Raw genomic sequence first — 19,129 nt, 5'->3', positions numbered from 1 at the left:
GTCACCCCCAAATTTCGCAGCTCCGGTCACTACCTCATTAATTTAGCCGTGTGATCAGAAATGGCGGAAAGATTACTCGATGTTGAGCTATTTTTGTCTCCCAAAGCTCATTAGGTGCGGAAGGGTGACGGTGAAAACACAGCACGCCACGCGCGCGAGGGAAGCGGCTATCTCGCGCCTTTGAGCTCAGGGTACCGCGAGCGCCCCGTCCCAAAACACACACTTCTGCGTTCCGAAGCAAACAACAGACTCCTTCGGACACTTCGAGAGACACGCTGCTTGAAAATGTTGACCCTGTTGTCGGCTATGTACTTGGTGGTGCGCACGGCTTCGGCGCAGGTAAGACGCCTCTCCTTGACAACGGTGGCGTAAATGCAGCATGAATGCACCAAACGCACGGGTTTTCTTTACAAACACTCAGTAAAATATCGGCGCTATATCTGAGGGTTTATCCCTACCTTGCATGCACATGTACAATTCGCTATATATCTGATCGTTTCCATGTATAAAGCAAGTGATTTCATGCTGGAGAATCCATTTTAAGATGGTTGCTGTGTTTTGGAATGTGGGACATGGTTCTTGGCTGGTCCAAGGTGACCAAAATAGTATTTATCTGGTCCAAGATAGTCATTAGCTGATCTAAAATGGTCCAAAGTGGTCATTAGCTGGTTTGGTTGAGCTTACAGAGCATCTTGGACCAGCAACAACAACTAGTTAGTCGTACCAATTAAAGACAATCAGGCTAGTTTTAGGAACTGGCAAACCAGTCAATGGCCATCCTAGATTAGATAAAAAACATCTTGGACCTGCTAGAAACCAGCTAGCATATTCAAAGAGATAGTTTCTAAGCAGTGATTAGTTGAATGATTAGAATGATTAGTCTCATTCATTATGCACGCCTTGAAAACCTAGTACTGTGGGAGGGCAGCGACCTCTTTGATGATTAATTTAGGATGCTTTGGCAAGCAGAGTCCAGCACCATGGATAGCACTCGCTCCGGTCTGGATTGCCACCCTTCCAGCGGTGTGTTGTGTAATGTTAACTTGGCTGAAGTGCCTACAGGAGCAAATATCCGCATCAGGCTGTGGGTGATCTGCAGCACTGTAGTCAAAAAGGCTCTGCGTTATGAACACATACCACTGCTGATCACACCAGTGAAATGCAGAGGGAATCTGCTCTGGTGCTATGATAGTAAAATGCATCACTGAGCCTGAAGGAGAAGGAATCGTGGAACAGATCCAAGCCCATTAGAGGAATTGTTGAAACACTTGGAATTGTTAACCCAGGGTCATTTTTAATCCTGAGGTAGAGTAAACTTGGGTTATCTTGTTCTGTGTTTTCATAATGGACTAACTTTAGCCAGGGTTAGTAGCACACTGTATTCAGTGAATATTTCTCAGGTTATATTTATTTTTAAAGTCTGTTTCACATGTTGACTTTTTGTGAGAACATACTCTAAAGTTGGGGAATGTTGTCACATTAGACATTATATGTTATGAGATTCAATTTAGATCACAATGAGAACCTGCCATTAAATATTTAGCCAAATTTGCTTTCCTGCAAAACTGCAAAAATGTTAAACAAAATATATATATAAAAAATATATATATTGTCATTACTGAGATATAGCTCTTGTGACAACAAGCCTTGCTCTCCCCACATTTGCAAGGTATCATGAAAACAGGATTTAACCCTGTAAAGCCTGATATATGAAATAATAGTAAAAAAAATTGTATATGTATTTTAAGTGAATACATATAGTTATTTGAAACTTGACACAAAATATTTAAAGACAAATCTAAAAAAAAAAAGAAAGAAAGTAGTAGTTATATGTGTTCTCTGGTTTGTATACTATTTGATACATCAGGCTTTTATGGCCCATAAAGTTTAATATAGGAAAATATGGAGCTGATACTCGAGTAGAAAATAAACTCAGAGGCCCAAACTGAGTCAAAATATGCAATTTGATGCAGTTGCTGATACTTATATGGCCAAAAAGATGAAATTCTGGTAACTTGTGATGTAAATCAGTGTAGATTTATATAACAATATAGCAGAATACTTACATAAAATGCATATAAATATCAGTTGTCATTCTATATCTTCCAATAGTAAGATGATATTTAAATGCTTGGTTTTTTGATCAAAGGTCTGTAGTTTTTATTGTTGGGGCAAAACATATAATGCAATTCAATACACTGCAATGACAATTGAAAGATGTACAGATAAACATTCTTGGTGTATAATAAATCTAACAATATATTAAAACTAACAATATAATTAAAACTATCAATGTATTCACTTTCCTTGTTTATAAAAATAATTGCAGATTTCACTGCAAAAAGACACATGAACCACAACCTGAAAGGTGATTTTTAAAATACTAAAATACTACTTTTATTATGAAAAATTAACCATTACTTAGACAACAGAAGGCATGCAGTAGATTGTGGCCTTTCATGCAACACATATAATACAGTAGGTTTTTTAGGGTTAAAAACATGCAGACTACCACAAAGTGCACTACAGAAGTGAAAGCACATGAGCTATTTGACCTCACTGCTCTCTTTAGGAAATGCTCGTGGTCTTACATGTTTCCTGTTCAGCCCTAAAGGACATTTTCAATCAAGGACAGTGGAGTTCATGAATTGATACTTGAAAGTGAAAAGTCTTTACAGTAGAACATGATAACAGCTTGGCGCCACACACACACACTAGAGACCATGTGAGATTCTGTGTATAGATGTGCAAATGTTTCAATCAGAATTGACAGAAGGAGAGCTTATTTTAAATTCCTCACACAAACTCCCAGAGTACACAAGCATGAATTCATAACTGAGCGAAAATGCCAATAAGCTCAGTTATTAGTTATATCAATAGGATCCAAAGAATGAGTATAGTAAAAATGCTTCTATTTTGAAATGCAATACAAAAATGCTCATTACAAATTAGCCTATATATTATAAAAGATGCTTATTCTGTTTGTCTGTTCATTCAACTAGCTTTACCTAATCTGTTTCACTTGGCTATTTGTGTTCATAAACCAATCAAGAACTCAAACCTATCACCGTGACTCATTGGGAGGTTCAAAACTCGACCTTTATACGTTTTTAAGGCGTTATGTTCCATATTAAGGAGGTTGAGAGGGCGTGTTGGGAGGGTGGGCGTCAGCGCGGATGCTCATGGGAAAATGAGTTCTTTCTGCGAGCCGATTGGTGGAGAGAGCAGCAATAGCAACTACATATCCCATTGTACCGCATTTCTGTGAACGCGTGTGGTATTTCCATACAAGAGTAGAGGTGACCCCTCCGTCCAGTCTGAGGTAGAGCGGCGGGACATCTTTGGCGCACATCTTAACCTGCACAATCAGATCTGAAACATGGTGAGATTCTCATCCTTCCTTCTTAGTCCTGCACAAATCAAATTCGCAACGTTTCGTGCATAACATAACGGGTTAGTTTAATCTGAACGCTTTTAGATGGGGTTTAGTTTCCGAAATCTGCTTTAATGTGAAATCTGTGGTAATGGGCCACGTAACGATTCATATTGAATATTTTGAAGCAGTTCGTATAAACAACCGCCGTTTCCGCGTTTGTGGAGTGGGTGCAACTAACGCTGAGGTGGCATCTTTTGTACTCACTGGCACTATTTTGTCGCAATTCTGTCAAATTATAAATACTTGAAGCGTTTGATTTACGTCGAAGTTACAGTCTCGCGCGCATAGTGACGTTACAGTGCGTCGCGTCGAGCATCAGTTGCATCACCGTCTCATTCATTCATTATTTGAGGATATACACAGAAATTAATTCCCGTTCACTCAAACCATTATGTGCAGATGCTCAAATCTTCTCATTGCAGATCGCTAGGCCTTTGTTCACATGACTAGGTCATGCTGTTGACGCCAGTGAGTGACTTTGTGTTTTATTTCAGGCCGAACCGATCCGTGTGCTGGTGACTGGCGCAGCCGGACAGATCGCTTATTCTCTGCTGTACAGCATTGCTAAAGGAGATGTGTTCGGCAAGGACCAGGTGAGACACAGGCTGGCTGTCTTCATTGCGTAATAGGACTCTGGGGGGAAACCGCAAGTGGAGCAAACTGGATTTTAAACCATGCTCTTGTGTTATATAAGAATGTGTGATTAAAATATGCGACTCTGTGATGTATTTCTGTGTTCAGAATAGCGCACTGACTGTTTCTGCAGTATTTAATATATGTACTGTGAGCATGCAATGCATGTAACACTTTAATGCCGATATTTAGCCATTTAGAGATTATTGTTTGGAAACGATCATTAGAAACCGGCGGATTCGGATTAATGTTTGCATATCCGATAACCAATAATACAATTGACACAAACAGCCGAATCTCAGGTAACGGGGAATTTGGCTAACGTTCTGACAATGTTCTCTCAAAGTTATGAACAAACATTCTTCCAGTAACGTTAATAGAATGTTCGTTTCTCGTTAATAGAATGTTCGTTCGTTTACACTTTAATGCCGATATTTAGCCATTTAGAGATTATTGTTTGGAAACGATCATTAGAAACCGGCGGATTCGGATTAATGTTTGCATATCCGATAACCAATAATACAATTGACACAAACAGCCGAATCTCAGGTAACGGGGAATTTGGCTAACGTTCTGACAATGTTCTCTCAAAGTTATGAACAAACATTCTTCCAGTAACGTTAATAGAATGTTCGTTTCTCGGCTTTAAAAATGTTTTTTAGAACGCTAGCACAACAACGTTATTCGTACATTGTTAATGGAATGGTTTTCTTCTCAAACGTTTTAGTTGAATGTTCATCTAACATTTTTTTAAATGTTACTATGTTTCAGAATGTTCAAGGGACATTCAAAAATAACATTCCCATAATGTTTTCAAAATGGTAAATTGGAATGTTCCCTTAACATTCGTATAATCAAGAATTTTTTTTTTTTTTCGAAACTTGAAAACAAAACTGGAGTTAAAACTTTAATGGGAACGTAAAAGTTCCTAGAACACATTTTTTAGCTGGGATCATTTCTCTTACAATAAAAAAACATTCATTATTAATACTTAAATGCTAACAAAAATGACAACAAACATATTACTAGATGTTTTGAGATATAAATGTTTGAAATGTCTTTGTATTTATACATTTATTTATTAAATTGTTGGTGCTTATCAATAGCCAATGTTGAAATGTTAGTTATCAAATATTTTTAGCAAGTTATCAGAAAATAAAAGGTTAGTAATGTGTATCAAAAAATCAATTGTATATGTATTTGTACGAGTCAATTACTGAATTAAAATATGTTAGCATATATCACACATATATTGCATTATATCGGCTCTCTAGTTATCTTTACTGATACTGGATCCTGTTATATAAGGACAGTTACAGATTGTACTATTGTATAGAATGTGTATCATTGAATGTCTGTGGTGTAAAGTGTAGAGCCCGACCGATATGGGTTTTTTGGGGCCGATAGCGATATTTGGGAGTTAAAATCACGTCTCGCGCACTTTAATGCCCTTTGAATGTAACGTTTACGTTCCCTTGGAACTGGAATCATGGCGGAATTTCATGTGAAGTCCACTTCGCAGGGCACTTACGGTCGAATAATACAACGCGTGAATGCTGCCTGAACAAGAGACCTCCTTACTAAAGTGAAAGTGTTGACTGGTGTCACTATCTCGCGAACGTGCCGGCGGATCTCCACCAAATTCGGGGGATCCCTGCTAGATCGGTCGGCGCCGGACCGTGAATTTAACCGCCCGTAACACCCGAACGGTCACCAGTAGCAAACAATGGAGCGCTCTGCTGGACAAACTAAGTAATTACACCATTTCAAGCATTTTATCTGCATTATATGTTCTGTAAAAAACAAAATTCATATCGGCGGCATATTCGCCGATACGATATATCGGCGACAGGCTCATATCAGCCGATAATATCGGCTAAACGATATATCGGTCGGGCTCTAGTAAAGTGTATATGTTGTACTGCAAATATTCCATTCCGAACATGTTTTTTGGTCATTGGCTGATGCAGTGTAACATGCTTATTGTTTGTCTCCCTGTCAGCCAATCATCTTGGTGCTTTTGGATATCACTCCCATGCTGCCCGTGCTGGATGGAGTCGTCATGGAGCTGCAGGACTGTGCTCTTCCACTTCTGAGGGGTGAGGGGTTCCTTCTCTTGATTTAATCAGTTTAGACCGTATCACAGTGAATGATTATAATAGGACATCAGGTAGAGGAAGATGTGGATCAGTTTTTACTGGACTCTTAACTGACAGCTTCCCAGCCACTGTCTCTTTGTACTACAGCGTGTGTTATTTATAGCCAACATCTGGAATGTATTAAAATGCAGAAGAGCAAGCATGACTCTGCAGAAGAGATCTGCAGCAGAAAATAGCATGTGCTACACTGTATTTGAGGAGTTGGGAGGTGTAACCGGCACCGACTGATCTTATTGGCTCACGTTGTAAGATAGTCACAGACCAATGAGAAACGTGATGGTTCCACAACAATGGGAGGCGGAGGGGAGGAGGCCAAAGAACATGTTCTGTCACAGAAGTTGTGCTTCGGTTGAAGTCCACTCTGATAAATAGTCCTGTACTCAATCTCATTCTAAAGATTATCAATGAACTGGGCCAATTCAGGAAATATCGACAGCCTGATAAATGATTTATGGTGATGGGAGATGAAAGTGTCAAGAGATAATGTCAGCATATACTCCTGAGAAATAATGGTCTAGGTACAGACATAATGAGGCTGTATTTCACAATACTGATGCTAAAAGTTTGCATGTGCAGTTTACGTGAGTTTACTTGAGGCTTCCTAGAAAAACACTACAAAAAGTTGCAGTTTAAAGTACAACTTGTTTCAATAAGCAATAAGGATTTCTTTTAATTCTACAAGATATTTCATTTAATACTCGTAAAAATATTTAGCTAAAAATAAAATATATTTAGCTAAATGTTTTGTATTAAAAAGATTCATTATAATATATAATAAAATATTTACATTTTTATTACATTTCCTTTTTCAAAAAAATAATTAGCAAAAATAGCTGGACATTTTTGAATAAGTTCATGATCTTTATCTTTGCCATGGAGATTTGTTGGCCTAAAAATTCCTGGGAAATAAGTTTTCTGTACCCTTCTGTGTCTTACTCATTTCTCTCTTACTCCTTCACAGAGGTGATTCCCACTGATAAGGTTGAGGTGGGCTTCAAGGATCTTGATGCTGCCATCTTGGTGGGCTCTATGCCCAGAAAAGAGGGCATGGAGAGGAAGGACCTACTGAAGGCTAACGTGGCCATTTTTAAAACCCAAGGTGAAGCACTGGAGAAATACGCCAAGAAGACCGTCAAGGTACAAGATTGCAACAAATAATGCAGCTTGAATCATTCTGATTTTCATGAGTTTTCTAACCTCCGGCTTTTGATTTAGACAACACTGCGATAGTTCAAAACAGGCCGAATCAGTCACTGGTCAGTTTTTGGTGTTTGTTGTTCTGCCGTTCACTTTTCCTTTGCTTTCATAGGTGCTAGTTGTCGGAAACCCAGCCAACACCAACTGTTTGATCGCCTCCAAATCTGCTCCCTCCATTCCTAAGGAGAACTTCTCCTGCCTGACCCGTCTGGACCATAACAGGGCCCGCTCTCAGGTCCGAACCCCACCACCTCATTCACCTTCACTTCTTATTCTGCTTTATTGAAGTTCTCTAACTCAGTCTTTGTGCTTTCCAGTGCTGCAGGTAACCAAGCTTTTGTTATTGTCCATCATCCACATCTAGCTTAGTTCTAGAGCAGCCGTATCTAGTTATGTACTCTGGAGTAGTTCATAGACCAATACAGTGACCTAATTTTAGAGGGACTGTTAGCTGTCTCTGCAGTTGACAATGTTGGCATATATTGCACATATGAGCCCTTTGCTCACCTGCGGTGTTCGTCCATGCCTGTAGGTGGCGATACGTGTTGGCGTGCCCTCTGACAGCGTGAAGAATGTGATTATCTGGGGAAATCACTCCTCAACTCAGTACCCAGATGTGCACCACGCTATTGTGAACAATCATGGGAAGGAGATGTCAGGTTTTGATGCAGTGAATGACGAAAGCTGGCTGAAGGGCGACTTCATCACCGTAAGTCTGACATCTGAACCTGTGGAGTTATTAAAATGAGATAATCAGGCCGTTTTTGCAAGAGAAAGTCAGATGAAGCCTAATTCTGCGTTTGCTCATTTAATCCCATTTTTTAATGAGATTAAAATAATTGTGTGATTTAATGTTCTCAAAGGAAAGAACAAAGAAATGACCTGTCACATTATTATAAAATGGATAGTAAGATATAAAAATGTATGTTTTATGAATATTTTCATGTTACCTTCCATGTCTTTATTACAATAAAAATGTTTAAAAAAATAAATGAATAAAATGGATAGTTCCTAATTTAAATTCTGATGCATCTTTGAAGCTGCTGATAAATGCATCTAATATTAATACATCAAGTTTCTTGGCAGCCATAAACAACTTATCTACAACAACTTATTATTAATAATGAATTCAACTCTTAGTTTAATAGTAATACATTTCCAAATAAATCCACACAATCTGGAATTTTGCATGAGGGCGAAAGATTTCCCGCTAAATCGGATTTGCCACATTTACCAATAGAAAACTTCTTGCTGTAAAAGTAATTTCTGTGTGAGCTGTGCTTTATACATCTCTATGTGACTGACAGTAGACGATGGACCTTTTTTACCCACAAAATGTAGCTGAAATTGCGCTAATATGACCATAGCTTTACACATGACTTTTTGTAGCTTATTACTTTAATTTAACCATCTGCAATTCTTTTAATTTCTCTGTACACCAGACGGTGCAGCAGAGAGGTGCAGCTGTCATCAAGGCCAGGAAGCTCTCCAGTGCAATGTCTGCTGCCAAAGCCATCTGTGACCACATGAGGGACATCTGGTTCGGCACTCCAGATGTGAGTTTACACCATGTGAACCCTTTGGAGATCAATTGAGTGTCTAGGCTATTAGATTCTGGTTACAAGTAGAGTGGAAGATTCAAACATTTCCAGTTTTCCTAATCATTTCCTTGTCAAGGCTACTTTATCAAATTTCACACATTTCTAAAGCCTCAAAATCAGCATGATCAAAAATCTTCTGTACACAATCTACATCTAATTGATAGTTTATACTTTTTTTTTTTTTTTATAGTAAAAATGCCCTTTTAGTATTGTAAAAATTAACAAATTTGATTGATTTCATATGTCAGGCTTTACTAAGGAAGAGGATTAGGGCCAAGCAATAAAAAAATAAAACCATCTCGAGATTAAAGTCGTTAAGTTTAGAGAAAAAACTCGTTAAATTTCAAGAGCAAAGTCGAGATAAAATGTTGAGATTATTCTCAAAATTGAACGAGTTTATTCTCAACATTTTTTACTTTTTCTCGAAATTTAACGTGTTTTTTCTCGAGATTTAACGACTTTTTTTCTCATTATTTAATGAGTTTATTCTCAACATTTTATCTTGACTTTTTTCTCGTAATTTAATGAGTTTATTCTCAACATTTTATTTCGACATTTTTTTTTCTTGAAATTTAACGACTTTAAACTCGAGATGGTTTTATTTTTATTTTTTTATTGCTTGGCCCTAATCCTCTTCCGTACTTTACAGGGTTAATGCTAACTAATTATTTTTCTGTCTCTAACAGGGTGAGTGGGTGTCTATGGGCATCTACTCCACTGGTAATTCCTATGGAGTTCCTGATGACCTCATGTACTCCTTCCCTGTTATGATCAAGGTTTGTCTTCGTCACACCTAAAAAAAAAAACTGAGATTAAATTTCAAAAAAGAAATCAAAGCATTTGGAAGTAGTTTAGAAATATAAGGTCTCTATGTAAGTACTAATATTTTCCACCCCGACAGAACAAGACCTGGAAGGTGGTTGACGGACTCTCCATCAATGATTTCTCCCGCGGTAAGATGGATGGCACCGCCGCTGAGCTGGTGGAGGAGAGAGACACGGCACTCACCTTCCTTGGAGCGTGACTTGATGTCTCCACAACAGCGCGGCAGCCATTAGACTCTTCAAAGTCCCCAAATCCCCGACTGTAAAGTCCTGTAGGTTTCACAGCTGACCGTGTGCGTGCGTGGATATTCATGTCTCTTAACGTATACGTGTGTGTGTGTTATTCACAAGAAACGTTTGCAATGTAACTTCCTCTGCTTGAAGTGTCTGGGGCAACACCTGAAGAAGAACATTTCCAATTAAAACCGTTAGGCACATAGATGTCCAGACCAAAATAACGATCATCTGTCATACAACAATAAAAGGCCATGTGGAAAATGAATGTTTGTTGTGTATTTGGATTGTTGTCATGCCCCTCTCATCTCTAGCTCTGAATACACACATTTAATATAGGTGTGAATTTATTTGATTAAGGATATTAAGATTCTTCATTGTAGACAGCAAGCCAGGCCTTTTTATTTGAATGAAAACCTTTATATATCGGAATTAATTTGATAAAGTTTTTAAAAGCCTAGAAGTGTCCTAGAAAATTATAACAGTGAATATAAATTATATTGATTAATTATTTTAGTGATCCTTATATAATAAAGACAGAAATCATGGTAATTCATTGGTCAAAGGGGATAGTAAACATATGGAAGCCCATTTCTGCCACTTAAGAAAAAATAATGCTTTGATAAATCATAATTATGACTAAAGTTGAACTTATGACATGGTAAGTCACATTTACGATATGAAAAGTCTAAATTATGACGATACAAGCCTATGAGATGTAAAATCTAAATTATGACAAGTCATGATTATTGACAAGAGGTTAGAAATAAAGTACGAAATTATAAGAAGTACTTTTGTCACTTTCGACTGTGCATTTCGACTTTTCATCAAATTAACTTAGTATGTCAGAATATCGATTTGTTTTCTCATGACTTTAGCTAAATACGATTTATTAAAGCATGATTTTTTTTATTTGGTGGAAGAGGGACTTCCATATAATCCTGCATAATTGTCATACACTAAATAAAGCACTCTCCGTTGGATAAAACATACAAGAAAAAGGTAAAACACAAGTAAAAAAAAATAAATAAAAGTATATATTAGTTTACAACCACAGCCAAGAGATGACGCTGTTTCACATGTTTACGCAGTCGAACGCCATAAACAGAACGCAATTGGCTGGAATTTGATTGGTCGAGCCAGACCGCCCCCTGCTCTGATTGGTCCGTGAACAAACATCATACCCACACATCGATTTCACGCGACACTTCCGCCTGTGAAACGGCGTGTGCTGCAGTGGACGTGAGTAGTATCCTCGCATGGCTTGTCAAAAATGAGCAAGCAAGCCTGTCTGCTGTCTAGATGTGCTTGAGTATAGTTCCCCAACCCCTCAAAACCCCGAGCTGTGGGCAGTGCGCTTGTGTTTGCTTGCAAGGGGTCGGTGACCTTGAGTTCTTCTTGTATGGCAAAGTTCATGACATAATCCTGGATGTCTGTGACTTTGGTCTGACAGAAGCAGCTAGTTAACATCAGGTCAATGTTTCGGCAGAAAAAGCTAACTCCGCCCTCATGCAATAGCTGTGGGCTGTATCAGTCAAATGTCCAGTCCTACTTGACATTTAAACAAGCGTTCAAAAGAGCTAGAAGAATTGCAAAGCGGCTAAAACAACCTTTATTACTAAAATGGCTAACGCTTGGGGCCAAGTGGCATGCTGTCTTTCTAAAACAACGGCAAAACGCCTACAATACAATGCACATATATTTAATAGATAATAACGATAAAATTGTACAATTCGTTCTAAATGCGACACAGCTTAACTAAACGCAGAGGGACGATATTTAAAAAAAAATCTAGCTAATTAACGATTAAAACATTGACAACCAATCAATGCATCCTTGAGCATTTAAAGCGGCAGACAAAAAACTTGCAGCGTTTTTTTTACTGTTTGTAGAAGAAACAGTAAAAAATCAAATCAGATTGATTCATCGTAGAAGAATCCATTCTGCATTTCTGCATTTGATTCAGTAGCATTCACAAGGAGAGAACAAAAAAAAAATCAAAACAAAATGATCATCAATCCCAATTTTACCCCCTTTAATATATATTTAATAACTGATCTGTAAATCAATTGGATATACAGTTGAGGTCAAAAGTTTACATCCCCCTTTCAGAATCTGCAAAAATGTAATTTATTCGCGTGGTGCAAAGCTGAGTTATGTCACATGATCCTTTAGAAATCATTCTAATATGCTGATTTGCTGCTTAATTATCAACTAATATTGGTGCTCAATTATTATAGTACAGTAATAGTAATAATAGTTCACAATATTACTGTTTTTATTGTATTTTTTGTCAAATAAATACAGCCTTGGTGAACATAAGAGATTAAAAGACATTTTAACATTTAAAAGACATTCTAACTATTCTAACTGAATTATTTAAATTATGTGCCAGTTACCAAAAAGCATGGTGGAACAGAATAGTCTCAAGAATTAAAAAAATGACCATTTGCAGTGTCGTCACAACATTTAAGGTTGTTGCCAGTAATGTTTTCTTTCCCTGTGTTTGCATGTGTGTAGATCTGTATAGAAACAGTCCTAATGCAGGGATGGCGGAGTTTCAGGAGAAGCTGAGATTGCAGCATGAGAACTCCATGCTCACAGAGCTGGAGAAGCTCCTGATCACTGCCAAGCCATCAGAGGCAGAGGTAAGACCCTTGCCCTGCAAACTATGTGCTCGGCTGAGGTGACAAACACGTTCCAGTGGTGCTTCTGTCCTTGACTCCATGTATATGTCTAACCCCCTGCTCACGTATGTACCACTTGACCATTTTAAAGCCATTAGATCAAACAAATTAAATCCATTTTAGAATTAGTATGAATCTTTTTCAAAAATGCATGTAACTAACATGCATAAAAATGTTTATATTTTGGTGCATGCATTTTAAACTGGATTTTTAAAAAAATGATCAGAAGACATTGTTATTTGTCATTGACCCAATAACATTTGCTTATATAATGGAAAAACTAATTTGAAAATGAGCGGAGTCTTATGCACAGATTGGAAAACTGTATCATTCAGCCAAGTTTGAGATGTTTATTCACAATGAAACGACTCTTAATTTGAGCAGTTACGGCACACACATTATGCAGTTAGTCTCATTAATTAGTTTTTATGCAGCGGCCAATGAAACGGTGAGCTAACGAAGGAGGTGTGTGTTAATTACATCCTATCTTCCCATGATGCATCGCCAGAAGGTTTAGTCTAAAGGTTAAAGGAGACTCTTCAGAGTATTAATTATGCTTGTATGCGGCACAGCGTTATGCAGGGTAATTAGGGGTTCGATTAATCACACTGACATGTGTTGATTCAGATTCAGCTCTAAAGCATTTACTTCATTTAATAAACCTTTAACTAAAAATAAAGTATTCCAGGTTTAATACAAGTTAGTTAGAAGCTTCCCAAAACCCTCACAAATGTTTACCTTTCACGTGTGACTCATTTTGATTTGTTGATTTGAAATAGAAAGACTCTTCTTCACTATCGGCCCTGAAATAATAAACATTATATTGAACTTCAGGATATACTGTAGAGCTGAAGGTAACAATGGATGGAAATTGTGAAAATTTTATCTGTAATATGCTTATCTGTGCCTCTTGCAGATCTCCAGGAAAGACTTTGAGGGCTTCAAGAAGCTCTTTCACCGTTTCCTTCAGGAGAAGGGGCCGTCTGTTGACTGGGCCAAGATCCAGAGACCACCCGAAGACTCGGTGAGACCAAAGAGTGCTTGATGCCTTGTGTGGCTTCTAAGGATGATTTATAAAGAATTTGAAATTAAAATATAGCTATAAAAATATATATTTTTCAGCAATATTGCATATATTATTACAGCGTAATGTTTTAGCAATATTTTAAATTCATGAAAAGAGTCATTAAGACAGACAGTTTGAACTTTTAATATATTTTTATTTTTAGGACTATATTTGAACAGAAAAAAAAAATTATTTTCAAATTTTACCCCCTTTAATATATATGTGACCCTGGAGCACAAAACCAGTCATAAGTCACACAGGTATATTTGTAACAATAGCCAAAAATACACTGTATGGGTCAAAATTATCGATTTTTCTTTTATGCCAAAAATCATTAGGATATTAAGTAAAGATCATGTTCCATGAAGATATTTTGTACATTTCCTACCGTAAATATATTCAAACTTAATTTTTGATTAGTAACATGCATTGCTAAGAACTTCATTTGGACAACTTTAAAGGCGATTTTCTCAGTATTTCGATGTTTTTGCACCCTCAGATTCCAGATTTTCAAATAGTTGTATCTCAGCCAAATAGTGTCATATCATAACAAACCATACATCAATGGAAATCTTATTTATTCAGCTTTCAAGTCATGCATACATCTCAATTTCGAAAAATTGACCCTTTTAACTGGTTTTGTGGTCCAGGGTCACATATTTAATAATTGATCTGTAAATCAATTGGATATACAGTTGAGGTCAAAAGTTTACATCCCCCTTTCATAATCTGCTAAATGTTAATTATTTTACCATAATAAGAGGGATCATTCAAAATGCATGTTATTGTTTATTTAGTACTGACCTGAATAAGATATTTCACATAAAATAATGATCCACAGCTGTGTTTTTTCTTTAGCGATAGTTGTTCATGAGTCCCTTGTTTGTCCTGAACAGTTAAACTGCCTGCTGTTCTTCAGAAAAATCCTTCAGGTCCCACAAATTAGTTGGTTTTCCAGCATTTTTGTGTATTTGAGGCCTTTCCAACAATGACTGTATGATTTTGAGATCCATCTTTTCACACTGAGGACAACTGAGGGACTCGTATGCAACTATGCAGAAGGTTCAAATGCTCACTGATGCTCCAGAAGGAAAAACAATGCATTAAGCTGGGGGATGAAAACTTTTGAACAGAATGGAGATGTGTACATTTTTCTTATTTTGCCTAAATATCATGTTTGTTAATTTAGTACTGCCCTTCAGAGGCTACAGAAGATAGTTACATGTTTCCCAGAAGACAAAATTAGTTAAATTTGCCCTGATCTTCAAATTCAAAAAGATTTCACCCCCCTGCTGATACATATATACATATATAACCCTAACCTAACCCTAAACCTACACACACACGTATTATACAGGTGCATCTCAATAAATTAGAATGTCGTGGAAAAGTTCATTTATTTCGTGTTTTGAGTTGATTAGCTGATTGGCATGTCACCATATTCTAATTTGTTGAGATAGTGAATTGGTGGGTTTTTGTTAAATGTGAGCCAAAATCATCACAATTAAAAGAACCAAAGACTTAAACTACTTCAGTCTGTGTGCATTGAATTTATTTAATACACGAGTTTCACAATTTGAGTTGAATTACTGAAATAAATGAACTTTTCCACGACATTCTAATTTATTGAGATGCACCTGTATATACATATATATTATCATATCATATTTTATTTTATAATAGTTTTAGATTAGTACATTTAAGGTGTACATTACATATAAAGCAATTCAACTGCACAGTCCTAGACAGATGTCCTTTTCAAACCATTATTACCTTATAAAATACAACATATTTTATCAGTATAAGTTGTTTGAAGGGCTGGAGTAACTTTCCTATCACCACATACACAAAGCCACTGAATAGCGAGAAAGGGTGAGCGGAGAACGTGCATGTGTATGAGCGGTTTATCAAGTCCATGACATTTCCCTGTTGATCCCCTCCCCAAATAACCCACGGCCCCTCTGCAAATACCCCCACACTGAAGGTTAGACTATGAATAGCACAGCACTTCCAGCATCCCACAACCTTGGCTGACATTTCTTTTCAACCAGCCGTTGAGAAACTCACGTTACAGCACATAGTAAAGCAGGACAAATGATCTGAAATCAACTCCAGTAGATCGAGAGTCATCAAACCCATTACGAAATAAACATCACGGCTGCGTCTAGATCAGCTCTGAATCCTATAGCATAATTCTCAATGGTTCTATTTCAGTCCCCATCCGTGGAAGCGCTCATTGGCTGGATGCTTGATCGGTCAGCTGATATTTGTGTGTGTGTCATTTTCTCAATAAATAAAATGTAAAAAGCAACATGTAGTTTAGTTGTAGGTTTCTGAGTCATTGACCTTTTTGCCTTCACAGCAGTGAGATAATTCAACAGTTGCTTCTGTGATGAAATTAGGACGACCGCTTTACACAATTTTAGTTCATGAGGTCAGTGTGTGTGTGCAAGGTCTGCATCAGTTGCAGGCAGGAAGCTGTTATTAAAAGCAGTACACCCAAATCCAAGAGATCAGATCAAATCAGCTCATAATTCATACAGAAGAATGCTGTTTGCAAGGCTCTGTTTCAGTAGCTCTCACAGTTGTCTGCTCTTCATGTCATGATCTCAAGGTTAATGCCTTTGCTAGATAGGAGAAATTTCGAGTTTGAAGGTCCATCAGCTCTGCTCTGTTTGACTGGAGTAAATAAACCCTGCACTAAAAAATGAAACCGCAGTCTTTCACACTTTTGCTCTGATTAAACTGGGTGTCCTGTTATCTTCATAAAGGGTTTCCTTTAATAAAACCAGACTGTAGGCCTGCAGTACATTTCTAATCAAGTGAAAAGTGTGGAAAAAAAGCACACTTCAGATAATTAATTTTCTTGACTCCACTCAAGGTTTCTGTATCCTGAGGGAGTGATTAATAATGCGTCTGTGTGTTTCCTATATGGTGTACTGCTATATAAATCATGCGTGTGTATTTCACTCAACAGATTCAGCCCTATGAGAAGATCGAGTTGAAGGGTCTTCCTGCCGATGTGGCGTCCAGCCTTAATAAACTGGCTGTGGTGAAGCTCAATGGAGGTTTGGGGACCAGCATGGGCTGCAAAGGACCCAAAAGTCTCATCAGCGTCCGCAACGAAAACACTTTCCTGGACCTGACCGTACAGCAGATCGAGGTATTACATCACACACGTTTCCAGCGAAAACCTCTGATGAGATTGTCATGTTTTATAGATTTTTTTTTTTAGAGTGTAAGTCTCTTACACTCACGAAGTTATTATAGTTTCAAATAACTGTTTTCTATTTGAATTCAAATTTGTCTTCAGTGTCACGTGGTCCTTCAGGAATCATTCTAATATGCTCATCTGCTGCTCAAAAAAAATGTCTTTGAAATAGAAATCTTTTGTAACATTATAAATGTCTTTACTGTCACTTTTGATGCATTTAATGCATCCTTGCTGAATGAAAGTAATTCCTCTAAAAATCTTATTGACCCCAAACCTTTGATGTATGTGGAATTGAGCATACGTAATTACAATTGAACATTATAGTAAATAATCTTCAGAACAGTGGATGATGCATCAAGTACATGGGTTTAGACATTTCTTTTTGGCTTATATATGATCCGTGTAAGATGACGTAAGACCGTGTTTGCAGTTTCAGACCTTGGTAAAGGTTTCCCTCTGTGTCAATGACTGTTTACCCCAAAGTTGTGTAATATCAGGTTTTTTCCACATGACAAAATCGAAGGCATTTAGAAGAATATCTTGAGAAATACTATTTTATGTAATATCTATGATACACCCTTTACATTAAAATGGGGATCAAATGCAGGGCTCTGCAGTGATGTGACTATTTACTGCACAATCTGCACACAAACACCAACAAGCATTTTGCATTCTTTGTTTATGAGTTTTGAGAAGAATGTATTTTAACATCCAGACTCGTTTAATTAAGCATTTTTTATGCAATCATATGCTTTAGTGTAATAGTCATACAGTAAGTTACTGAAGATATATCAGTTTACAGTCATTTAAGAAAAGACATGAATTTCACCAGAATATTTCTGTATCAAATGAAAGACCTTGTGTGAATCTCTCTCTCTTTCAGCATTTGAATAAGTCGTATAATGCAGACGTGCCACTGGTGCTGATGAATTCCTTCAACACAGATGAAGACACCAAGAAGATCCTGCAGAAGTACACACATCACCGCGTCAAGATACACACCTTCAACCAGAGCAGGTACACACACGCTTCTCATCATCCTTATCTAGGACAGAGAGCAATATGAACGTACCGTACTTTATGGAATAAACGTCAGGTTTTTTATCATCTGAAACATGCTGACTTATATATATATATATAAAGCCATTAATGTCAAGCATGCAAAACATGCGTAGAATGAGAGAGGTACATGAGTGCAATTTTATTTATATTTCACATTTCCTACATGCCAGTCCTTTCAGTTGTGCTTTAAATAAGTTCATTTAGGCTTGACATTTATAATAAATGTTGTTTAAAATGGTTAATATGTTTGTTTTATACTTGCATGTTTTCATTCTTGTTCATATCTAAATTAAATTTAAAGGATTTGTTGTGGAGTGACAGGAACTAAAATGCATGATTATAATGTGTGTAAATGTTTCAGGGTTGTTTTATTTTAACCAGTATTTTACATTATTTCTGAACGTTATAATAAAATGTGACCTATACACTGATTCGACATATCTGCAATTTTTAGCCAGTGTGACTTCTGGAAAATATTGTACTTGTATGTTATCAAGTTAAGTATTTTAGTGGAGTGTTAATGGAACAAAAGTCATAAATCTTTTTGTTTCAGTGCTTTTTTTTCTTTTTTTTAATATAAAATGTTATATTTCAGATGCAAAACACTTAATGGCAACGTAAAAAATAACACTGTGGTATATTGTAAAAATTACCCCTAAATATTAAATATATTGAAATATCCAAAAAACTGTTAACTCGCTTTTGGGAACATCAATCCTTACAATAAAACATCAGTAACTGAGGTATTAATATTTAAAGATTGATTCACCCATTTCTTGCACACTTCTGCAAGCTGTTAGTCCACAGCTTTGACTGCTTTTCCATTGTCACCTCGTCTGTTTTCCTGTCCTGCGCAGGTATCCCAGGATCAGTAAGGAGTCTTTGTTACCCGTGGCCACTAACATGGGCCTGACGGCTGAGAATGAAGAGGCCTGGTACCCACCCGGGCACGGAGACATCTACGCCAGCTTCTACAACTCCGGCCTGCTGGACAAGCTGATCGCAGAAGGGAAAGA

General features: G+C 37.2%; 2 protein-coding genes across 2 annotated transcripts in view; both read left to right on the top strand.

The window, feature by feature from the left end:
- The first annotated feature begins 285 nt into the window (after window positions 1-285).
- Window positions 286-10,352, top strand: LOC107675721 (malate dehydrogenase, cytoplasmic-like). The gene is made up of 9 exons (XM_016470138.1): window positions 286-339; window positions 3,931-4,029; window positions 6,072-6,168; window positions 7,190-7,365; window positions 7,538-7,660; window positions 7,958-8,134; window positions 8,868-8,981; window positions 9,713-9,802; window positions 9,928-10,352. Exons 1-9 carry the CDS (start codon window positions 286-288, stop codon window positions 10,048-10,050), a joined length of 1,053 nt encoding a protein of 350 aa, XP_016325624.1. The 3' UTR covers window positions 10,051-10,352.
- A 929-nt stretch (window positions 10,353-11,281) lies between these two features.
- The window catches only part of LOC107675682 (UTP--glucose-1-phosphate uridylyltransferase-like), a 12,026-nt gene continuing 4,178 nt past the window's right edge, over window positions 11,282-19,129 (top strand). Inside the window, exons 1-6 of the mRNA XM_016470104.1 lie at window positions 11,282-11,326; window positions 12,605-12,732; window positions 13,688-13,795; window positions 16,815-17,000; window positions 17,935-18,068; window positions 18,971-19,129. Coding sequence (XP_016325590.1) covers window positions 12,634-12,732; window positions 13,688-13,795; window positions 16,815-17,000; window positions 17,935-18,068; window positions 18,971-19,129 — 686 coding nt within the window. The 5' untranslated portion in view covers window positions 11,282-11,326; window positions 12,605-12,633. The remainder of the gene's footprint in view (window positions 11,327-12,604; window positions 12,733-13,687; window positions 13,796-16,814; window positions 17,001-17,934; window positions 18,069-18,970) is intronic.

The sequence above is a fragment of the Sinocyclocheilus anshuiensis genome, unplaced genomic scaffold (genome assembly GCF_001515605.1).
Source record: "Sinocyclocheilus anshuiensis isolate Anshui unplaced genomic scaffold, SAMN03320099.WGS_v1.1 scaffold469, whole genome shotgun sequence".
In the NCBI taxonomy this organism is placed as follows: Eukaryota; Metazoa; Chordata; class Actinopteri; order Cypriniformes; family Cyprinidae; genus Sinocyclocheilus; species Sinocyclocheilus anshuiensis.
This window is presented reverse-complemented; position numbering and strand designations above follow the sequence as displayed.